Source organism: Cebidichthys violaceus, unplaced genomic scaffold (assembly GCF_023349555.1).
Source record: "Cebidichthys violaceus isolate CVI_PGR_0920_01 unplaced genomic scaffold, fCebVio1.0.p SCAF_1, whole genome shotgun sequence".
Classification (NCBI taxonomy): Eukaryota; Metazoa; Chordata; class Actinopteri; order Perciformes; family Stichaeidae; genus Cebidichthys; species Cebidichthys violaceus.
Window position 1 is genome coordinate 13,784,908 of NW_027176262.1, and position 24,599 is coordinate 13,809,506.

The following is a 24,599-nucleotide window of genomic DNA, read 5'->3' on the forward strand; positions in this document are numbered from 1 at the left end:
ATTAAATCCATCTAGAAATCAACAAGCTGCATGTACAGGCTATGTCTGAATACTGTCTTTGTACCAAACCGTGTAGTTATCTTCAGAAAAAATTATCAGGAAATTAACTGTTGAGCAACAACTAGAGAAACCGAAAGAGAGAGAGAGAGTCTCAGTAACCGAACTGCGATCAAATAACCTATCGACTACTTTATTCTGAAAGCATAAACCGGAAGTGTAATTTCCTTCTGATTCTCTCTGACTTGTCTGTGGACAGCAGAGCAAAGGTAGGCTACAGCAGCACTGTGCGTCGAGCGGAGAGATGGAGGCAGAGCTGTCCAACCGTGAGCGCGTGTAAACCGGACAGGAGCAGATCAGATGCAGAGGGAATAAAAGCCATGTTTGGTCCTCAATAGAAAAACACCCTCACGGCAAAAAACCAGGATCCTCTCAGAGACACCAGCGTCATGAAACCCGTCCTGCATTGAGGTGAGAGCCGCTGCTGCGTGTTATTATTTCTTATTCTGCGCGTCTGGACCAGCTTGAATTGAGTGATTAGACATCTTGCAGAGTCCTTTTTCATGCGCAGGTGGTGTCAAGAGAAAGAACGAGTAACAACAACAAACCTCCAGGTGAGGAGGAGAGGAGGCTGCTGCTGTGTTGTGGTGTTAAACCCGGTTCTTCATCCCCATGCACAGGCAGCCCCCCCGCGATGAATCCTGCGTTGATAATCGGCTTTTTGATGGCAGAGAACAAGTGCAATAGGCTCGTTTTTTAGGTGTTGAACACAGAGACTCGTGTGCACGAGGCTTCCCGGACTTTACGAGGGTCGCGGTGTAAAAGGGGCTTTTCCGATAATCCTTTTAATAGCCTTGAGGGAGTAAAGTCTGGTCAGTGTCAGGACGGCTCAGGGGCCTGATGTGATGTGATGTGATCTGATGTATAGGCCCGCTTGAGATGATCCAAAATCGGTGTTCCGACTCGTGACTCCGCAGGCAGCCTCCCATTCATCTCCTGCTTTCTGGACCTGGAGCTGTCAGCCATTCAGCAGGAGGCAGCGGCCGATTCCCATTCATGAAGTCTATTACGCAGCCTGCACCGCGACCCACCGTTGGCTGTAAATAGGCTCTCTGGGCCCGCAGTAGGCCTGTTTCAGGCCTGCTATTGACTTCCTCTCGTGTGTCTCTTTATTGGCTACACGAGACTGTAAGTAAATATGAAGCCTAATAAGACTGATTATTGTAGGACACAGGCCTGCTGTTATATAGGCCTTTACGTCACTGTCACGTATGATAATACTCTCTCTCTGGTACTATGTTGTGATTTTATAGGCACCAAATCAAAGAAAATTGTTTGTTTTTCTTGTTTTATAACTAAATTATATATATTTCTTTTATCATAGATGTTGTTTTGTTGTGATATTTTAGCAGCATCCCTCTAAAATCTGATTTTTTTTTTGCAAAGATGGAGTAGTATCTTCACTGAAAGTTAGTTAAGCTTTTCAGAAAAATCAGCTTAGTTGCAACACTATACCCTCCAGTATAATGCAATGCAACTGTCACTGTGATATTCTGATGATGCTCCTCTGACACTGTTATGATTTTATAGTGACCTAAACAAAGCCACAGGTGTATTTATTTCTCTCGCCAAGACTATATGTTGCATGGGATGGACAGAATAAAAAGAACACCCAACAGTATAATGCAATCTTATATAACATACAAATGTGTTATGTAGGCCTTGACGTCATTGTGATGTCCTGATGTTAGTCTTTTAATGCCACATTATGCCTCTGACGCTATGTTATGAGTTTTAATGACCTAATGGAAGGCAGTGGTTTGCAATACACCCAAGAGGCCATGCTGAAACAATCAATTAATCAAATTAATCAATTTGGGGATGATGGTTGGACCTTAAAAAGCTATTTGATTTAAGATGTCACTTTGGGCTCTGAGAACTTGTGATGGGCATTTTTCACTGATTTCTGACAATCTTAAAAATGATTAACATATAGATGATTGAATTACTTTTCATTGCAGCCCTCAGTATTTCAATTACATTCAAAATAGCGACAAACATAAATACACACAAACAATTAATTCACACCTAAAAATGTCTTAAAAGTATAAATTATAAGAATGTAAGAAAATAATGAATCCATAGCTGGTTAAAATCCAACACATGCTAAAAAGTGCAAAAAGTCATGTTACATGGAGTCATACATCCACCCTCAGTTTTGATTATCAGGCCGTTTTTTTGATCAGCGTCACTCGGCGTCACTGCATTAAAAAACATTGAAACCCATCTGTTCCAGTAACTGACACACTTGATGCTCACACAGGTTGTGCAGTATTTCTCCTCTGCGAGAGGCCTGTGGTCATCTGTGAAATTAGTTAGACCCGGTGGGTGAGAGACAGGAAATGGTAGTCGGTGGCGAAATGCGTGTCTCCCACGCGCTCCGTCCTTTATCACTGGCTGCCATATGGATGCCTAAGCTCACTCAATATTTACGTTGTCGCTGCTCGCCAGAGGAACCAGGAGAGGGAGAGCGAGGAGAGCCTGCTGGTACAGAGGACACGCTTATTTATTTGTTTGTATCTGCATGACGAGGCCCTGCTACCTATATTGTGAAGTGGTGAAAAACCCACAAGCAAACTGGTGAACACTGGTCAGTTTGTTTGTGTCTCCATCTTCTCATCACATCTGGTTTATTATCACTGGTTGCATCTGTCTGCGTCTATACACACACACACACACACACACACACACACACACACACACACACACACACACACACACACACACACAGAGCTTTATGCAGCCGAGTGTATCAGTGTCTGGATCAGGAGTGTTTACCTTTCATAAGGCAGACACTCCTGTGTTTCGTCGGGACTGATTCAAACTCTCCAGACAACATTCAGTCGAATCCGAGAGGTTATCAGGGGTCAGGTCAAAGGTAAGTGACCGGCTGCTCTGAAGTGAGCAGATCTAAATGAAGGAAAAGAAAAGGGGTCTCTCACTGCTGACCTCTACTTCTGCTCTTCCTCCTACTGCCACATCTGATCCCCTTCACTCACCTCTCTATCTCCTCTCTCCTCTCCTGTCTACATCTCCTCTGCTTTTCCTTCCACTTCCACCATCCTTTCATTTTGTTCAGTGTTAAAGCTGGTTTACAGTTTCCTCCTCTCTCCTTTTTTTGCTGTCTTCACACACTCACATTCACACACACACACACACACACACACACACACACACACACACACACACACACACACACACACACACCTGGATATCTACTGTAATCTGCCTTTTCGAACTTGTGCGGCAGTTTTCCCTCCTGTGTCACTGTCTGCTTTTTTTTCTGTCCTCCTTCAGCATGTTTGTGCTGATTTCTGCATCTGTCACCTATGTTTGTGCTACAAATTTAGGTTCTATAGTTTGTCATTAATTGGATATTTCTTCCAGTCCTGGTTGTTTATGTCAACATAGCAGAGACCCAGTACTTAAAAAGAGCTAGAGTAGATTATAACATTTCATATCCATACCATACTTTCGTTTGGGTTGAAGACTCAACAGTAATACAATAATAACACTAACACTGGGTCAAAACAGCCCCTTGTGTTGGTAAATGGGTGCATTTATCAAAGGTTTTTCTTTACGGTTCTGCCATTCACACACACTTATACATCGATGACAGCGAACCTCCCTGGAAGGTGCTGGGTAAAAAATAACCCATTAATGAGTTGGTTCTATATCGGCCCAGTTGTTTTCATTAACAATTCATCTGCTGATAATTTTCTTTTCTAACCAAAGATATTTAGTTTACTATCATATGAGACACAGAAAAAGCAGCAAATCCTAAGGTGTTTCAAATAGGTCTGCAGCTAACGATCATTTTCAGTATCGATTAATCCAGAACCGACACAATTTCAATTTTTTTCTGATCAATATTTCAAAATGGGGAAACATTCTATTTAGAATCATATAAAACAGGAAATTCTTACCTCTGAGGTTCTAGAACCAGAATAATTTATTTTTATATTACTTCAACAATTAAATCATTACCAAAATGATCTTTCTGACAAACTAACAATTGATTAATGGACCATTCACGTCAATCCTTTACTTGTTATATATGCATATACAAAAGGGTTGTTTTGCTGTTGTTTTATGTCCCGCGTGTGTGACAAACATGACATATCTTATTTCCCCGAATGTCGTCAATCCACATCTAGCTGCTGCAATATCTACATCTTTTATAAGAACACATGATGAAGATGTATGTACATAGCTGTATGACACTGAGAGTGCTGCTAGCTGTGTGCTGTGCTGCGGAGCAGGCTAATCTTAGAAAACATGGCAGGGCCCAAACTCCCCGGGGGTGGGAGCACAACATCACCAATCATCCTCATCAGCCAATCACAGAGGGTGTGCTGCTGGCATGAAACTGCTCTCAGCAACAAGTGTGTTTGGATATAGGAGTCTGTTAAACTACATATACAGTGTTTATCTGTCCATGAGTGCACAGAGGTATGTGTACACACAGCTTTAAAAACACAAATCCTTGTACATCCGTTATGCTTGGCTGCAGTATCATTTCCTCAGTAGCTCTAGACCCACAACACCACAGTATTAATCAGGCATATGTCCTTCTTGGCTCTGCACAGTTCAGTCCTGTGAGGGCCCCACAAAGTACATGAAGTGGACATATCTTGTAAGATGTGTTTTGCAGGCTGCAGTTGATAGCTTCTCCCTGCACAGTAATGCTACTTTCCTCTCCTCCACAGTCAGTTTACTGTTGCAGACAGAACTCCCAACCATCTGACAGAGACATCAGCCGTGCTCCCCTGGGTACATAAGCAGCAAGAGGAGGAGGAGGAGGAGGGGGCACAGTAGCGGTTAGATTTTTACAACAGATAAGGAAGAGATACAGGGGGGTGGGGGGGTCTTGTAAAGCCTGAAGGATGGAGGTGAACATTTTTAGATTCCCCTCAGTCTTGTTTTTTTTTTTTCTACTACAGGTCTATCAATGGAGCTAAAAAAGGCCGAGGGGAGTCATGGGGATGTGAGAGTCCACATGGTGCCTCCGCTCCCCCTCGTCCTACAGTGTGTCTCCCCTTGTCTCCTCCACCTCCACACACTCACTGATTGTTTTAGCAGCTGGCCTATGGAGAAAAACATGCCCGCCTCCAGTGGGGGAAAAATAGTCAGATCCTTTACTTTAATAAAAGTACAAAAACGACAATGTAAAAGTAAAAGACTGTCAACCAAAATCCTACTTAGGTAAATGTAAAGAAGTATCAAGGATGACATGCATGCACTTAAAGAAGCTATAATCAATATTATTATATAATAACAATGTATCAATGTATGTATGTTGCTTGTACTGATGAAAGTAAAGAGAGTTATCACCTGGATCTGCTGCTCCTCTTGGCTTTACAGAGCTTCATTGTGAGTTTCAGCTCATTGTTTGGCTGCCCAACTGGTAACTTTAATGTTTTGGTGCACTCTTGTTTTCGGATTCAGCAGGCAGCTGTTTTTAGTATAAAAGCTTGAAACACAGACTGTACAGTATACTATGTGCTCAACACCACACAGCAGACAGACACAGTTGTAGAGGAGCAGTAGCAGCAAGAGCTAAATCTCCCACTGGCTAAAAACAGAGTGAAAAAGAGAGTGAATTTAGGACTTTGATCGATCAGGTGGACAGAAACACAACTTTCAATGAATGTTAATGTTGCTTTATAACTGCTGAGTGTGTAAATAAGCAGCTGTCTGTTAATAAGTTCAACGTGTAAACTTGAAGAATAACTCAACATCAGTATGAACAGCAGCTCCCTGCTGCCCCCTCTGGTTGAAAGTTTCCCAGCATCACTAGTAGACCTAGGTGTGGTCAGAAGTGTGTAACTACACCCAACAGTGGAAGTCAGAAAAGATTTTCAAGGGCTGTTGAAAAATTGTAGATGACATTATTTGATGGTAATAATGATGCATAAATGCATATGCAGCACTTTACTGCAGTAACTGCTTGACTCTGCTTTATAACCAGCTAGTGTCAGTCCAGTGGTTCTCAACCAGGCTCCTCCGACGAGTCCCTATATGAATCAGTTTGTTTTTTTTAATTTAATTTTTGCATTTTTGTTGTATATTGAGTAATTTTACTTGATTTGGGAATCTAAAAGTTATTAAATTAAACAATCTGAAGTTTAGAGAGGAGAATTCCCTTTGCTGAAACTACTAACAACTCATAGACCTCAATTAACTACCTTTAAGTACCTTAAAATTGTACTTAAGTACAAGACAGTGCTTGAGTAAATGTACTTTCCACCACTGCCCCCCTCTTTGGCCTTAACCAATCATTTGTTACTCCTGTGTGCTTTGCAGTATGTAGTCTGCTTCAGTCTGCTGAGCCTCAGAAAACCGTAATGCTGTCCACTTCCTCCAGCGTTTCATGGCTTAAGTTTCATGCTGACTCGGTGGGTGAACGTGTGTGTGTGTGTGTGTGTGTGAGTGGGCGCGGCATACAGTCAGTATCCTTGAGAGAGGCACATCCTCATCTTTGCGGAAGGACAGGAGTTTTGAAAATGCACCTCACTGTGTGTTGTTGTTTTTCTGCTGAATGAGTGGAAAGTTGGCCCAGTGCTGGTTTTTAAATAGCTGAATGGGTATTGACTTCCTCGCAGCAGTACACACACACTTCAACACAGACACACACAAACACACACACACACACACTCAAAAGGGGAGTGAGATCATTATTACAACAATACTCTATATGGTTAGCAGTTTAGTTTACAAATCTGGTATAACTTGAAGGAATGAATGGATGGATGAATGTTTGGATGAATGAAGTGATGGATTCATGAATGAAAGTGGAAAGTGATTTTAGCTTTATCAACTCTGTTCCACTTTCTAATAACTATGTAAAATGTTTCTAAGTTGTAACTAACGACTTTATTAGTGGTATTTAAAACATTTACTTGAGTGGTTATAAGCCATTGTAACAACACTTTTTGGGTTGCCATGTTGTGAAAAATTGCTTGAGCTGATGTTTCTTCTTTCTATCTTGTAATAAATCAGATATAAATGTTGGTAATCATCTTTCTAAGCCATGAAGCTTGCAGTTACCAGGCTCTGCAGCTCTTTTAAGGATTTTCAAAGGTAAATATTTAAATGCTATGAAGTCAGTGTTATTTCAAATTTCAAATTTGGTTAAACTTCGTTATCACTGCAAGTTTTCTGCTGCTTATAAGATTAAAATCTTGACTTTTCTTTGCTTCCATAGTGGCCACACTGTCCAACCACTTGGCAACCCAAACATTGCTATTAATGATGACTGAATTCTAACTGACCGTTTTAGTAAATAATTGCTATTAATACAGTTATTATTAATAACTTAATTAAGCTTTTGTGATGATCACATCTTTATTTCTTTTTGTCCCTCTGAGTTTGTCACCATCGCAAATTCAAACATCTTGTCTTCTTCTGTTTGCTTCACGAGTCTCTGAAACCTGTCAAGATGTATTTCTATCACCAGGCGACAGGTTATGAAAGCGCTCCCATCTCGGGACCTTTGGCTGGGATTCAGCCCTGGTGGCAGAACATGAGAGAAAACAACAACAACCTCACAGTACTGTTGTGCTTCCAATCAAAACAGCTTTAGACCCCCGACCACCCACTTCTGCACAGTAGATGAAATAAGATGAAGCTAAATAACCACAGTTTTGGCACTTCATATTCCTCTGGGACATCCACACATTTCTTTTGCTGTTCTTTTCATTATTGTTCTCTAATCCCACCCTTTCCTTTCCTTTCTAGTGTCTGTATCTGTCAGAGCATTCCTCTAAAATTCTGACACCAGTATACGAGATGGTCTTTCAAAGAGCTGAAGTACACAGGAGTCCCTGTGTACTTCCCCTTATCATTATCCTCTCTCTGATCTGGCATGTTGTTTCTTTCAGATCTGTGGGAGAACGAAATAGGGAATGAAAGAGATTGGCTTGTAGCTAAATGTGTGTGTTCAGACTTTTTTTTCCCACACAGATGCGTTTTGAAAATGACAATAAAGCAGCTTGCTGTAAAAAAATCCCAGGGAACTTTGCCGTGCAAATGTACGCATATGTGTGTGATTTGGTTATTGCAGAAAGCAAACATTTGAGTGCACATTGTGAACGAACTGCCAAGAGAAGCAGCTTTGAGAATAAGCTTTCACAGCTTGGGGAGTGTTTGCCATTCCCATGCGTATGCCACCCAGCCTGCCCACTCAGACGATATCCTTTTATCTGCGTGATTTACAGACAATAATAATCAAACCACCGTGTCTTTGATTGCACGACACCATTCACTGATATTGTATTAGTCACTGATGTGTTGAAGTGAAGAAAGAGAGGGAGGAGCGGGGTGAAAACTGGCTTTGGATGTTGCTACTGACACAATGGTGGTAAAAACCAGAGAGAAGAGTGTTATCAGTGATGTGATGTGTTTTGGCACCGATCAGGCCAGAGAGGGAGGCAGCGCTGAGGACTGAGTCATATGAACACACACACACACACACACACACACACACACACACATGCATGCTGGTGAGCAGAAGAATGTAAGGATGAGTGGATGAGAGATCTTAAAGAAACACTCATTATGTAGTAAAACAACAGTGAGTGAGATAGATGGGCCATAAAGAGGAGCTGCTAGTTGCTGCTGCGATAGAACTCCTTCTTCTACATTATTCAGATAATCTGAGTGCTTGTCCTCAGATTATCTGAGCAACCTTTAAATGGTAACTGATTGAGACCCAAGCTTTCTGGATGATTTCTCTTTGATCTTGTCACATTGAATCTGTTGATGAACTGTCCTTCAATGACATGTCGATCCTGTGTATAATCTTCAGCTACCACAAGTTCTGGACTCTTTGTACTTGTTGTCACCAGAGGCTGTAGTTACCACTGAGGACAATGAGGTCATGGATTCAGAGATTTTACGAGAATTTGCGGGTTTTAGAGACCAGGAGGGAGTTTATAGTCTCTATAGGCTGATTCCAGTAGGTTTTTTTGACTCAATATATTTAGTTTTGACAACTTTTAGGCCATTGTAACAATACAAGATTCATTATTTTCTAGTGTGCAGAGTTGATGTCCACATGTATCTTCACATATTGGTGATTTTAAACTTGTGTTTCTTTATGGTTTGAGAAAATTATCTGAATACTTCATTGTCACAAAAAAAAACTTAAAACAAGCTTGTTTTACTTAGCTCAGTAATTGGAGATACATTGCCACAGGACCGAGACTGAACAATGAACTAAATTAACTAAAATGTAGCAAGATAATCAAGAATATTATATTATTATTATATTTTTTCGGTCACATTTGTCTTGGGGTGGGGCACTTGGACTCATGATCCAAATCCTGACTGCTGTCCTGATTATCACTTCAAAGATTTTAATTTGCACAATATGATTGGATGTGGGAATATGGAAAATGTGAAACTAATTAATTTTGGGGAAAAAAACATTTGCATGTTTTTATTTATAAGCCAATGTCACAGAAAATCTGCAAAGAAGAACTTAGTTTTTGTATCAAGATGTAGATATTATAAAGACAGACACAAGCTGGTTCAGCAGTCTGCTTCATTCACACATCCTATAGCCAGGAGTTACACTCATACACACTGCAGTATTTTCCTCCACCCTAACACTGTGCTCCTCATCCTCCTCTCCAGCCTCTCCTCGGTGGGTTGTCATGGCCCAGTGATGAACGGAGCGGTGGTGCCCGGTAGCCCGGAGCTCTCCTCCTCGTGCCCACTGCCAGATTGGCGAGAGTTCTGTGAGCTCCATGCTCGAGCCTCCGCTGCAGACTTCGCGGACAAGTTCCAGCGCTTCCTGTCGGAGAATCCGTGCTACGACTCGCCCGGCGCCGATGCCAGTTTCTCCCAGCACTTTGCCAACCACTTCCTGGAGTGCTTCTCTGCAGCGCTGACCCAGGCCCGGGAGAGCAAGGCGTCCTCGCCGGGGGAGGACGGCTCCAACGCAGCACCCAAGTACAGCATTGTTCCTTTCCTGGGAATCCAGGGCTGCCCGCTGTCCTACGGACACGACCTATACCAGAGACGCAAGGACGCCGGGGCTTCAAGTGAATCCCTGGACAGCATGGACAGTGGAGGGGGAGGGATAGATGGGGGAGGCAATGGCACCACTGCCTCCCGAGGCCCCCAGCCAACCCACAAGGTGTCTGCTTTGGGACAGTCGCGCAGCTCAGAGGACGTGTCGGTCAGTCACCCAAAGGCTCGCTTCAAGAAGGGCTTCTCCCTGAGGAACATGAGCCTCTGTGTGGTGGACGGGGTGAAAGAGATGTGGCACAGACGGGCCTCCCCTGAACCCGATGGTCCCTCTGGAGCCAGGAGGGCTAATGGGGGAGGAGTGGGAGGAGGAGGAGTAGGTGGAGTAGGTGGAGGAGGAGGAGGAGGAGGAGGTGAGGCTGCAGGGGGAGAGAAATGGTCCCAAAAGCTGCGGCTCCCCAGGGGTTCTCAGGGCCACAAGGCTGAGATGCTGGAGATCCAGAGGGAGGGAGCGCTGAGATACATGGTGGCTGATGACACAAACTGTATGGGTGCTGCACAGTGGCAGAAGTGCCGCCTGCTGCTGAGGAAGACGAAGAGGGAGGAAGGGAGTGAGAGGTTCCTGCTGGAGTTCTACGTACCACCCAAGGTAAACAAACACATGCAGACAAAGAGGAGAATCAGGCAAAAAAGTGGATCTCATGCTGAAATAATTAGTTGGCTAATGGATGATTTGATCAACAAATAATTAATCTTTCCCACCCAACTCTGCTAGACAACAGCTAGATAAATACGACAATCCAACAGAAAACAAAGTAAAATGAAGGAAAATCTGTTTTTTCACAGTCCTTATTGGTGTTTAGTGTGATTTATACAGACCACTTAAAAATTGTCTCAAAATCTTGTTTTTCACCAGAACCACTACTACTATCATAGCAAAAACAAATACAGGTGCACAGAGGAACTCATTTGGTCAAGCCACTGTTAAAAAGTGGACAAGTACATTTTCAGCTTTTCAAGACAAGTCTAATCATGCATTAGACTTAAAGATTGATTGAAAAAATGTATCAATACGTTAATAATTCATGAACATAATTATATGTATATATATATAGTTATTTTCATGAATTATTAATATATATATATGCAGCCCTTCGTGCATCCCAGATATAAATGTAGCCTGAAAATCAAACCCCACTGACCCCAAGTGAAGTTGAACCACTCACATGAATGCACACTTCACATTTTTCTATATGGGATTTCCAGATCATTGCCCCTGACCTTAAGAAGGCCATGAGGTTGTGCAGCTGAGTGTGTGTAAATCTGCCACTGTCCTTTGATCATGGCTGGTGGGAATGTGGGGATAAGCCTGTGCAGAGGGGGAGAGGGGTGAGGACAGGTGGGAGGCAGGTCTGGGAGGGGGGCGAAGGAGAGAACCGGAGACTGTGAGAGAGAGAGACAGAGACAGAGACAGAGAGGAAGCTGTTACATTGATTTCTGTAAGAGGCAGCAGATTGCAAAGATTCCCTTTCATGTGCAAAAAGTAAATATTGATTTGCTCCTCATCTTTGGCAAACTCTCTGCAGTGACAAACTAAAAATAGGAACCCAAATAGTTTTTCTGAGTCAATCAAAAACTCTGCCAAACTCAGAGAGAGCCACAGGGGGAACATATAACTTAATATGCTTCAGCAGTTTAATCTGTTATGTTCTATTAACTTCTACACGTGGGAAAGTTATTATCAGCTGAGATTAAGGGAAACTTTAGAGCGGTTGCAGCTGAAGTGACACATTAATTAAACCCAGACATCTCGACAGGCCTGCCCTGCAGACGCTTTAGCTTGTTTTATCACTCACTCTTATTCGGGTCTTACAAATCATAACAGTGCGGAGTCAACAGTGTCGGAAAGATAAACTGACTCATAAAATCTCACTCCTGGCTGACTGGCCGTGGTTCAGTCCCTGTCAGAGCCATCAATCTGCCGGCTGCTCAGTGTGGCAGCACACTGCAGAGCACTAACTGTCTGCATTATGACACAGCAGAAGGCCTCGAGACGACCCACTCTAATGTTTCACCTTGCCTCTCAGGGCTTCTATGCAGTTAGTTTTAGTTTGTTTTTTTCAATCGTCCAGGTTTTGAGATATGACATTTCCACCTTGTTTGAATTGAACATTTTGATTTAAAGCTGTACTAATCAATATTTGTATATTAACAATAAATCAAATGATATGTGTAATGTTAGAGGGCTCGCTTGCAGGGACAACCTCATAGACAATTATTAACTTTATTATGTCTTTCAGCTCATAGTTTTGGTTTTATGCCCCCCAACTTTACTGTTTTTTATGAGCTTTTGAAAAAGCTCATAAAACTGTACACTACCTGTTCAGCACAGACAGAGTTAGAGACTAGCTGGTGAACATAATGTAGCATTTAACAGCTAAAGAGACACATAAGAGACCAAAAACAAACCTTAAAGGAGAGCGTGCGAATATTGGATTTACGTTCATCAGGTGACCTGAAACACGACATTAATGCTAATTAATAATTACTGTGTCTGCTCAATGTTTTTACTAACAAATTTGCCACAACTCCTCAAAACAAATAAAACTTGCATAAAACAACATAATCATAATCTGTTCTGAAAATATGTTATTTAATTTGTTATACATTCTGGTAGATTAACCCTCAAAAAACCCACAGCGCAGAAATAAAAGACTGACCACACTAACTGCACAATTATTTCCTGTTAGGCTGTTAGAGCTGTGTGGTGGAGCACATACAGTCATTTACACTGGTTAAGACTGGTTCGCACCATCTTAACATTTCAACAGACAGGTCCCACTGAGATTGGGCTTGTGCTGTCCGCAGTAGAGAGGTACAGGAAATGGTGAAATGGTTTAATACAGGAAGTGGTTTTTGACATCTGATCCAGAGAAAGGAATTGTGGGTGTGGATGGCAGCCAACTGCACAGGCAGATAGAGATGAGAACAGTGTTGCTCCAGACAGATCAGCTGATAAGCCTCTGCCAGACCATCAGTCAGCCTCCTTCTCGCTCTGCCCCTCCTGACACACACACACACACACACACACACACACACACACACACACACACACACACACACACACACACACACACACACACACACACACACACACACACACACACACACACCACCTCAAACACACTCACTGGATACGTTATAGTCTGGATCCAACTCTCTGCAGAGGGCAAATTGAGGCCAGGATGTTTTCTTGTAAACTGTTTTCATGTTTGTTACAGTCAGTCAGCAGGAATAATCGCTGAGAAGAAAGACGCAGTGAGAAATAAGAGACAGCATAAAAACTGAGACGCGGAGTAATTTGTGCACATTGTGCAATCTTTTGTAAACCCTTCCCTACTCTTTTAATGTTGTAATGCAATCTTTTTATTTTAAATAGTTATTTAAGGCAGGGGATGCAGTTAATTGCTGTTATATGTTGTAGCATAGATTCAGACTGCATGTTGCCTCTTAATTATTGTTTGAAGCTCTGGAGAAGTTGGGTGTGTTTCACACTAAAGACAGAGGGGGAAGTGGAACTATTTAAACCTGTACCACTAATTAAAAGCTCTAGTTAGCAGTTTATACATTTTCTACTTTTAGTAGTTTTTACAAGTGTTGCAGTTGCCTCCTACAGGATGTAATGCAAGATTTAATTTAACTTTGGACCATTCATAATTACATATTGTGCTTTGGGGGGATATTACACATTTGGAAAATTACAGTACCACACAGGGAGTGATGCACATTTTGTTTAGTTTTGTTGAGCAGGCCTTTAAACGATTTTGGGTTTGTTTACCATATTACATTTGTTTCTCAGTCCACTGTGATATGCAGGCAGAGGCAGCACATTATTGTCTAACATCATTTAAAGCAGTGGGTCCCAACATGTTTAGCTTGTGACCCCTTAAAACTACTATAAAGTGTAAGTCTGTCCTGATTAGATTTAAATTCTATGACTTAATAAGCGATCAAGGTTGTGGTTTCATCAGATTCAAAAATACAGATTCAAAATAAACATACAGTAGCAGCAGGAGTGCTGTAGTTTTTTACAGTTAAGCTTAAATGTGACCTTTTTATTCTGTATATGTTTGCATGTTCCCTTTAGTCCTCAAAACCCAAAGTGAGCATCCCTCTGTCAGCCATCGTGGAGGTGAGGACCACCATGCCGCTGGAGATGCCTGACAAGGACAACACTTTTGTTCTTAAGGTAGAAACTGTAACCATTTAACGAACACATTAACACAAGTGCACCTGCTTCACTTTCAGATATGTTTCTATACAAAAACAGATTGTTGGAAAATGAGCTTGCCCCTCATGCCCTTGCTGAGTTAAGATTGGATTTGTCCTGTTCTGTACCCTGATGTGGTCCTTTGAATGGAGCTCAGTGTGTGATCGCAGTGTTTGGCTGCTTCCTCAGGTGGAAAATGGGGGAGAGTACATCCTGGAAACCATCGACTCGCTACAGAAAAACTCCTGGGTTGCTGACATCCAGGACTGCATAGACCCTGGGTAAACCACCAGATAAATATTTGCTGTTGGCTGATTGAGAGAAGAGAGGAATGGAGTGAGAGAGAAAGGGGAAACACACAGTCATTAATCATGAAATTAGTGGAGTTTTTGACAGGTTGCTTTAGCACAAACATGGGCGAGCTTGCACCACTGACATTCCTCCTCAGCTTCCTGGGTCGGCACAGCTCAGGATGTAAACAAAAAGATTGTTTGTGTCCTTGTTTGTAGGATTTGGATGTGTGTTAGGACTCTGTGATGTTTGTTGTGTATACGCTCTTGCGGTTCTCCTGACCGGCCTGCTTGTGTGCAGTGACAGCGGTGATGACATCGAGCTGGCGTCGTGTCCTCATGGTCAGGCATCCAAAGACTGCTCCATGGTGGCCTCTTGCAGCTGTGAGATGCTGTCTGAGGGTGAGCAAAGACTCTTCTCAGTTTTTCTGCAGCACATGCTTTATACCATTTAAATCTTTTGAGCCACATGAATTTGTTAAAATACAAAAATGTGTTTAGGTGTGTATCGTGCTCCGGAGAGGTCGTGTCCTACCGCGGCAGAGCATTACAGCGCCCCCTCAGTCCGTTGCAGGGAACCCCCCTTCACCCAGCACCCATCCCACATGCCTTTGGAGCGTTTCCTGCAGTCCCCAGAGGCCCAGGGCTCCAACTCCTCTGCAGGTAACAACACAAACATGTACTTTTCTCTGCTGACAAGTAATATCAAAGCATATACCAACACTCAAAAACACTAAAGAAAAGAAGATTACAGAAAACATTGATTTGTTTTGACTCAGGCGGCAGTGAAGGAGCGAAAGAGTCAGATGGCGATGCTAGCCTGGCAGGTTACCCATGGTTCCATGGTACACTGTCCCGCGTGCGTGCGGCTCAGTTGGTGCTTGCAGGCGGGGCCAGAAGCCACGGGCTCTTTGTGATTCGTCAGAGCGAGACGCGGCCGGGCGAGTACGTCCTCACCTTCAACTTTCAGGGCAAAGCTAAGGTGAGACGATTAAAGAGAGGAGAAATCCTATTATTACGTGATTGAATCTTACAATCTGTTTATTAAAACCTTATACACCCGAGGGTCCCCCATTTGGACGCAGAGTACATCAAAACTTAGAGAGTTTTGTGTTAAAAGTAACTGGCAGAGAACCCACGAAGAACGAATATAATGATGTTATAGTTCTGCAGAAACCTCAGCGTCCTGGGAACAACATGAACTAGGTCACTTCTACATGAGACAAACACATCTCCCACCAGTCAAGCAAACAAATAACAAAATATCATAAATCATACTCGATATGACTGGGACAGACCGGAGAAAACAGCTGCTACACTCCGTTAGCAACGTGCTACCTACGAACATGCAGCATGAAAAAGCATGTCCGCCTGACGGAGATTACGGACATAGTTTCCATTTCTCTCCCCGGTAAACCATCGCAGAGATATTCAGCTTCGAACACAAAAAGTCACACAGCTTTCATCGAATATTGTACTTACTTTTGGTCGAATCTCAGCGAAAAAATGAAATATGTCCGTACTTCCACTGCATGTATGTCCAGCTGCTGGTGCTCCGTGTGAATCCGTTCGATTCGTGTCTCTCCGACACTCCTCGGATTCTTGGGAGGGTTGGAAGCTCAGCAAATTAGATTTCAGAGATGGGACGTTTTTGAGCTTTATTGGCTAATAGTGCTGTCAATCATCTAGCTTTCAATTCCAGGCAATTCTATTGGCTCCTACGGTTCGAAGGATGTCTCAATGGTGAAAATCGGAGAAGGGGGGGCTGAGATACAGCCCTGAACAGAGAGAAGGGCTGAATCTGAAGCAGTATTTGACCTTAAACTAAACAACTAAAAAGGGCTTAGAAAGAGCTTAAAACACTCAAAAAAGGTCCAATCTTCTGTCTTTTGATTCATTGAACATCAGGAGTGATACATAGAAGTGATATAGAGTGTTTTTGAATTTAAAAAATACTTTTTTATTCAAATATTGGAATATTTGATCAGTTTTCTAATTTTATATGCTCTATATTTTATAAATGTTTCACTGTATCTATGTATAGCTGTGTATATAGAGCCTATATCAGTTGTTCTAAGAGCTCAGCATATTTAAAGTCTTGGATTTCCATACTTTCCAAAAAACAATATCCTAAAAGTGCTGTTTTTCCAGGGCGAGCTTTTGAGTTTTCCAAGTTGTGCTGTGTTCCATCCTTATCTTATGTGAATCTGTAACATGTATTCTGATAGCTCCATCATTTTTCTCATCTCAAAAATATATTAAACAATTTTTTTTTTTATTTTTTTTTTTTTTTATTTAATTATACACTTAATTAGGTATTTCTTATCTTTATTCTAGCTGAGGCCTGCAAATAGGCCTCGTTTGTAAAAGGTTGTGTGTTGTATATGTGTAGATGTAGGGGTGCAACTATTAGTTTTGTTATTTATAAATGTTTTGACAGTTGTATTCGGTTTTTGTGTTCAATTTAGTTTATAAAATGTAAAAGGACAAAAAAGTAATTTTCACTTTGGTGATTTTGTCTGAACCACAGTAAAGAAACAAAACAAATGTATTGAGTTTAAAGTGTTATGAATTAAAATCAAGTAAATTCTCACATTTGAGAAGCTGAAACCGGACTTTTGTTTTTGTTTCACTTGATAAAAGAATTAAAACAACTGTCATTGATAAATGTAGTGTTCTTTAAATCATTAATTATCTTAACTTAGAATACGTTTATCTCTCCTCCCAACTGCAGTTCAATTCACTTACGCTTGTTCTAATGACATTTTGGGTTGCAGCCACTGCAGCTCACGGCATACCTAGTTATCCAGTCCCTGGAAAAGATGCAGTAATGTCAACATTTTGTGTTCTCTTATGTAACACGATCCCTGCCCATCACATCCTGCTAGCCATCAATGTTGAGGAAGTGTCAGCTGCCGCCTCTTCCTCTGGTGTCAGCCCTCTGCATTCTGACGCCTTTCAGATAATGTCCTGACCTCTGTCTTGGTCTGTCTGTTTCAGGCGTTCACTGTGTCTTTTTCTTTCCCTACCCTCTCTCTTACCACCTTTCGCTCCCTCTTAATTCCTTTGAATCACAAACTTTTCTCCCCCAATGTTAATGTCCTATCTCCCTCTCCTTCCCTTCCTTCTCTCAGCATTTGCGTTTGTCAGTGAACGAGAACGGGCAGTGCCATGTCCACCACTTGTGGTTCCACACCGTGTCGGACATGTTGCGACACTTCCACGCCCACCCCATCCCCCTGGAGTCTGGAGGCTCTGCTGACATCACATTACGCTCCTATGTACAAGTGCAGCGAAGCTCCACCACAGGTACACAACAACATGAAGGACAACTGCTCATACACCATCTTACACAAGCTTAAAACTAGTCACGACTACTGGAGAGTTGGATCAGTTGATGTCAAGACACTGTAAAGGTGTTCTTTTTAACATGCAAAGGCCTAATATTTGTACATAAAGGTGCATTACTCCACATTTTGTTATATCCTGATTAGATGCTTAATTAGTGCTTCATTAATATCAGGTGTGCTGGAAAGGTCAAACCATTCACCTTAAGTTAAGGTCCCTGGAAACACACAATATAGGTGTTTTATTTTATTTTAATGCATTTTGTCTGATTAGACCTCTGTTCAGGTTGTCGGATGGAGCTATGTGTGAAATTACCTGAGGAGTCTGCTGTCTGATTACTATAGATAATTAAATATGAATAGGATTATAGAAATTGAATTTTTTAGGTCAATATCAATTTTAAGATTTTAAAAGATATGATTTTATTTTACATAAACACAAACAAACAAATGTTTTTTTTTCAAAATAATTATATATGTTTCAAAGAAAAAGTCAACTTGACAATTATTCCTCAAAACCAAAGGGTAGTGGAGGGAAATAAGAAACTTCCAAAAACATTGGATGTACTAACACTGCTCCTGCCCTCTGCTCTCCTTGCATGGGATGAATGCCCTCCTGTACAGGAGAGTGAGGGGGCGATTATACCGCAGGAGTTTTGCATGCAGGCCAAGACTCCGGCCCCAACCCACCCTGGTGGTCACAAAGAGGCCCTCTGTTTCCTCCAACGCTGGACCTACACACACTCATACACTCACTCCCATACACATAGTTACATAGAGTGAGGGTTTGATTCAGGACGTGAAAAGCTTCACTGATACACTGGTCAGGCGAGTCTTTGGTACCAGTGTTGTCAGTGTTATTGCCCACCAAAAGAAAGCATATTAAAGGAGGCCCACGCTGTCTCTATTTACCTGCTGCTCCCTGAAGGAGCCTTTTGCCGTCAGGTGTAAACCTACAATTATTAGCAGCACAGATTAATCAATTCTGTCTTCTATTTCTTTCTTCTTCCCACAATCTGCTACAGATGTGACTGTGCCTCCAGTCCTCATCCAACCCAGGGATGCAGGATGCTGGACAGATTCAGCCCAGCCAGCTCTCCACCCTCCTGGGATCACAGTGCCTGCAGGTCCCCCTCCTGATGGCCTGCTCTCCTCCAGCACCTCCTCCTCACCCACCGCTCTTCCCTCCCTCTCCCGCAGTGACCCAGGTACTGGAGGAGGAGTAGGAGGAGGGTTACAGAGCCGGAGCAACAGCTCTGAGCGCCTGCTGGAGGCCTCTAGTGGCGCATCTGACGACTACCACGACGCTGACGGGACTCGCAGGGCTCGGGCAGTGGAGAACCAGTACTCTTTCTACTGAGCGGCCCGGGGCAGGGTTCAGTATTGGAGGTGACATGCGACGCTCTGCTGATTATTAAAAAAAACAACGGTCCAAATCACTGGATCGGCCATTATTTTGTTTGTTTGTTTTACTTTCAAGGCAGTTTCCTGTTTCTCTGATATGACAAGGGAGGTGATATCATGGCGAGCGGTGTGTCCATGCTGATAAATCCATCAGGCCCTGCAGCTTCGTTTCAAACTCAGTTGTTAAGAATGTGAGTGAGCAGAGAAACAGAAGGCCAGTAAGAAACGGACATGTAGAAAATGCAGCGGGGAAGATGAGTGGGCGGAGAACACAAGAGGAAGTTGTCCAGTGGAGTCATATGGCTTTGATTCATCTCTTCTGACCACTTCCTGTTCACCCTTACCCACAGTTCCCTGGGAGCAGGGCCTGTGTCACCACCCCGCTGAACGATTGAGAGTTTGAAATGACCCTGAAGAAACAGTCCCTCCCCTCAGAGATTCTCTGCGCTCTCGGGAGCATCCCATTAATGTTTGTAAAGCTGCTTTGAGTCTGTCCCGGATATCCTAACTGTCCCTGCAGGGTTTCCCTACAAAGTCCTGCTCTGGGTCTCTGCTTTAACATCGGCACAGCAATCATGGGTGTGTTAGTGTTAGCTCAGAGATGTTTTTTCTTTAACGGTGTACAGCCTAAAGGGTCTTAGTGCCTGACAATTACCTTGGACTAGAATGGACTGACAAGGAGGATGGTGTTAACATCTTGCATAATCACATAGGCCCAAAAAGTGAATGCAGGGGATTACTTTACCGTCATTTTCTGCTTAAAACACACTGAACATGCATATCTTTGCGTACTGAAATGGTTTTGTTCTCACAGTTTTATTGGTGACTGCAACACACACAGGTGGTCATATGTTGTGTTAGAAATCAGTTTAAAAGTGTTGAAATGGAAGACGAACAACACAAGTTCAGTCTGTATGAATATGGCAGAGTGGCTCCCATTTTGCTGTCATACCGGGCTATTTCTATGAGTGTGTGGTGGTGTAATAGAGTCCAAATATTTTTCAATGATCGGTGTGCTACAGTAGTGTTTCTAAAATGTGGTTTTCGAGGTCCCTCCTTCTGGTGCTGGTTCTGTATTCAAGCTTATCATATCAATAACCTGTAGATTAGATATGCTGTTGCTATAGTTCACTTTGAAGTAATGCCTTGAAGATATTAGTAAACCAAATCCAGCATTAAGGCTATCGGAGGGACTGGGGACTTGTTTTTTTGTAGAAAGGTGGCAGTATTGTGCACTGTTTGTGCGGCCTGGTGTGGACTGAAACGGTACAGGCAGTGAGCTAAAGGGAACTAGATGGCCATGCTTGAATGAGAAGATGTGACATTGCTGCTTTACTTTTTGTTGAGAGAGTACCGAGTTTAAGCTTTGTAATTAATTAATGATTCAAAACAAAAATACATTTCACACCACCTCTTAAAGTCATAGTTGGACATTTTGGGAGATACACCTATTCACTTCCTTGCCCAGAATTAATTTAGAAAAATCAATACCACTCACATGTCTGGTCACCCTCTTAGCCACGGGTGGCTAGACTCTACTAGTCTCATGTCAATGTGTCCTTGAGCAAGACACTTAACCCCAAAAATGATCCCGTAGCTGCGTCTACGGTGTGTAGATAGATACTGAATTGTAAGTCGCTTTGGATAAAAGCGTCTACTAAATGACTGTAATGTAATGTCTAATAAATATGAAGCTATACTGCTAGCAGATGGTTAGCTTATCTCAGCACAAACAGACACTGGAAACAGAAGGACTGTCTCATCCACTGCGTGGGAGATGGTTCAGGAAGGTCCCCGAGGCAGAATGCTTATTAGTGAGCTTTAGATATGCTAGTAGGTGGATTTTGTTACTGTTGGACAGAGATGTCTTTGTGCTAAACTAAATTAGCAGGCTGCTAGCTGTAGCTTCACATTTACTGTACAGTAAGTAGTTCTCATAAGTCTTCCCAAAATGTCAGACTTTTATTGTACAGCGTGGTAGACACACCTGAAAACATGAACAGAAAAGCAGACACCTTTCAGCGACTGTATTTTAAACATATGCAACACTTTTGTTAGGTTGGAATAAACATATCAAGAGTCAACGTCTGTCTTTTCAAGCGTGGCCATTTAGCTTTAAAGGTAAAATTTCAGTGTCAGTCGAGGAGCAGACGGAGCAGTTCATGTGCCAATTTGAATCCTATTTTTGAAACATATTTATTCCTAAACCATAAATAAACTGTAAATTACATTTTTCCTATCGAGTCTTATTTATGTACAATTGATTGATTCTTCTTGATGAAACAGCCTCAGTGGAACCCGTGTGTTGCAAGAGCCCATATCACAGATTGCTCATGCCTCCCTTTTATTTTCTTAACACTTCTTAAAGCTAAATTTTCTGTTGTCTGACTGAGTTTTGAAGAGTCTGTGCAATTTTGTACAAAGTGATGTACTTGACATACTACTTTATATTTCTGTGAATAAAATGTGAACAAACTATTGTACATTTTCTCCAGTTATCCATCAATCTGGGTGTTGAGCCTGAAATGTTGCTGATTAAAGGCTCAGAAAAGTCTAAGAGTTCAAAAATAATCTGATTAAGTAGGCTGTTTAATTTGTCTCACCTATATGTATTCATCTGTATTAAGAACAGAAGTGTCACGTCATGTGGTCTTTTTTGTTTCGGTTTATATTAGATAAACCAGCCTATGTTCTATAATTATGTCGCTATGTGAACACATTTCGAGTTGCTATATATTCAGTGTCAATTCATAAATGTGTGACAGCTCGTGAACCAGATCCAAAGATCATAGTTTCACTTGCTTTGACCACTTCAGTCAGTTTAAAGACTCATATACTTTTTGATGTTTCTACTGTGTAGCAGCTTCAGGGTAATAAACAGACAGACAGTCAACCACAGCAGCAGCAGCTCTTTGCAGGCTGAGACCTCCATAACATGCATGAATATCGTTGCACACAGTTTAAACTCACTGAGCCCCTCAGGCCTCCAGCTGTAACCCAGAGATCATTCTGATCTATCAGTACTCAGACGCCCTCTAGTGGTCACATCCTATAACATTGCAAAAGAAATAACAAAAACATGCTGGGTAATTGAGACAGCATATTTACTATGATTATTGATGAATAAAACTAGATTAAAACAACACATGGCTTTATGATATTTGCTTACAGTTTCCCTCACACAAAAGTCACCATAGTGTGGCATTGTGTATGTACAGTACATACACACAAACACCTGGAAGAAGGCATAGAAATGTGTATTACTTTCCTAATAATCTTGTAATTGCACACTTTAAAGTAACTTTCTACACAACAAATCCAGTGTATAGGGAAAGGCAGAGGATTTGTTTTTCAACATGACACACTTAACATAGTCCTTGTGCAGTATTTGGATGAACCGAATTGGGTTTGTTGTTTGGCTTCAGACCTCTCACTCTTAAAAGAGAGTGAATGAATAAATGTTTAACTTTACGACTGCAACAATTTTCTATCAACAATTGTTGATAGAAAGTAGAACTGAACCTAAAAATATGTTTACATCAGGTTTGTTCATGTTGCAACATCTGGGTAAGTATGCAGTTTCACCAGATTGTGATTATGTCACTCTGAAACGAATTTTTATAGTAAATGAAATGTTAATTATGGTATCACACGAAGGAGCTACATGATCAAACGGTTGCAGGAATAAATAATTCCACATCCTGCTATGACGTTTTCAGATTACCGTTTTGGATCAATCGCCCGTTTCTAGGCAAGTGTATGTATGTGTGTGTGTGTGTGTGTGTGATGTTTGTTGATGCTTTTTAGATCCTATTCATGAGGAAAACGAATATATTCAGTTGCTGTCTTGATACAATCAGCTTGTGAGTGAACACAGTTTATGAATAAGAAGCCTATCTATGGCCTTTAAGAGATGAAACATAGTTATCCGGTGTTTGTTGACTCCTGCAGCTCACTAAAAATAATTATTTTCAACTGTCAGAAGCTGTGCAACACTTGCAAAACAGTCTGAGGTAGCACCCCCCCCCCCCCCCCCCCCCCCCGAGAGTCCTCACATGCAACCCCATAGGTTGCTGCACACCAGGTTGCTGCTTCTATTTCAGGGCTTGCTGAGATTGACAAAAAGTAAGCCTGCCATGGCCAGCAGCATCGCCACAGTCATCTCCATCATTTTACCCTGCCTCCACTTGCTAAGAGCCTCCTTCTGTTGCTCCTGCATGCGCTGCTTCCTGGCTTTCATGTCCCGCTCCCTCTGCAGCTGCTCCCCGTAGTGAGCCTGGAAAAAGGCGTCAAAATCAAACATGGTCTTCTCCCCGGCTTTGGAGAACCGCCTGGCTCTGTAGTGGTGCTGCTGCTGCTGTGGGGAGCCTGTGGACCTGCTCATAGGCTCTTTGGAGGACGGTCTCCCTGCACTTTGAATGTCCGACCTGCTCAGAATACCTCGGTCATACTTCCTCCTCAGGCTGATGTTGCCCAGCACTGTATAGGCCTCGCTGATCTCAGAGAAGCACTGAGTGGCCTCCTCGTTACCCTGGTTCTTGTCAGGGTGGTAGATGAAGGACTGCTTGTAGTAGGCCGTCTTGATCTGGGACTGTGTGGCACCGGGGGTCACTTTGAGGGTGTCGTAATAGGACGTCCTGCTTCTGTGCAGCAGAGGAGCACTTTTTGAGCTGCTGTCACTCCTCCAGCTGTAGCCTCTACTACTATCAGGATGTAGTCTCAGACGCCTCAGTCTCTCTGACCCCTGCTCTGCCAGAATGAAGATGACAGTGCAGAAAGCTCGCAGCTGCTGAGGGGACCTGAAGGCGTCAGGGTGGATGGAAACAGCTCCTCTAGTCCAGGGTGTCATCCGGCCGGGCAGCAGCTTCTCCTGGAGGAGAGGCTGCAGTCTTGCTGAGGCGCACAGGGCTGTTGTGTGAGCTTGCAGGCTCTCTCTGATAAAACGGGATGAATCTAGCTCCAAAGAAGTGGCACAAAGTAAAGTCACATTTTCCCGTTGACTTTCACTTCTTCTCACTCTGGAAGGTTTCTCTGATTTGCATTGTTTTGCTTTGCTTCTTGGCTGAACTTCACGTTGATCCCGGGTCCATTCGTCTTTTAACCGACTGTCGCTGAACGTGCAGTGAACCAGCAGAGATCCGGGACTTTCTCCGCTGCACACCGGTCGACTCCGGCTGTTTCTGAGAGTGGACAGCCGGTAAGCACCGGTGCCCAGTTTCTGACCTACCTCAGCCATTTTGCCGACAACGGGTCGGC

At 42.6% G+C, this 24,599-nt stretch overlaps 2 protein-coding genes across 2 annotated transcripts; one reads left to right on the forward strand and one right to left on the reverse strand.

The window, feature by feature from the left end:
- Nucleotides 1–260: 260 nt before the first annotated feature.
- On the forward strand, nt 261–21,826 carry LOC137873415 (SH2B adapter protein 2). The gene is made up of 9 exons (XM_068711644.1): nt 261–468; nt 9,697–10,681; nt 14,180–14,281; nt 14,492–14,583; nt 14,894–14,994; nt 15,094–15,255; nt 15,372–15,574; nt 17,727–17,901; nt 18,965–21,826. Exons 2-9 carry the CDS (start codon nt 9,728–9,730, stop codon nt 19,297–19,299), a joined length of 2,124 nt encoding a protein of 707 aa, XP_068567745.1. The 5' UTR covers nt 261–468; nt 9,697–9,727; the 3' UTR covers nt 19,300–21,826.
- A 1,570-nt stretch (nt 21,827–23,396) lies between these two features.
- dnajc30b (DnaJ (Hsp40) homolog, subfamily C, member 30b) lies at nt 23,397–24,585 on the reverse strand. Its single transcript, XM_068721980.1, has one exon. The coding sequence runs from the start codon at nt 24,577–24,579 to the stop codon at nt 23,443–23,445; it is 1,137 nt and encodes a 378-aa protein (XP_068578081.1). The 5' UTR covers nt 24,580–24,585; the 3' UTR covers nt 23,397–23,442.
- Between the last annotated feature and the right edge of the window lie 14 nt (nt 24,586–24,599).

What these genes read in the sequence shown, in the direction of transcription:
- LOC137873415 (XM_068711644.1), top strand. Translation starts at nt 9,728, where the DNA reads ATGAACGGAGCGGTGGTGCCCGGTAGCCCGGAGCTCTCCTCCTCGTGC. An exon ending in CTGTGAGATGCTGTCTGAGG is followed by an intron (nt 14,995 to 15,093) that starts GTGAGCAAAGAC and finishes AAATGTGTTTAG; the next exon opens with GTGTGTATCGTGCTCCGGAG. An exon ending in ACTTTCAGGGCAAAGCTAAG is followed by an intron (nt 15,575 to 17,726) that starts GTGAGACGATTA and finishes TCCTTCTCTCAG; the next exon opens with CATTTGCGTTTGTCAGTGAA.
- dnajc30b (XM_068721980.1), bottom strand. Translation starts at nt 24,579, where the DNA reads ATGGCTGAGGTAGGTCAGAAACTGGGCACCGGTGCTTACCGGCTGTCC.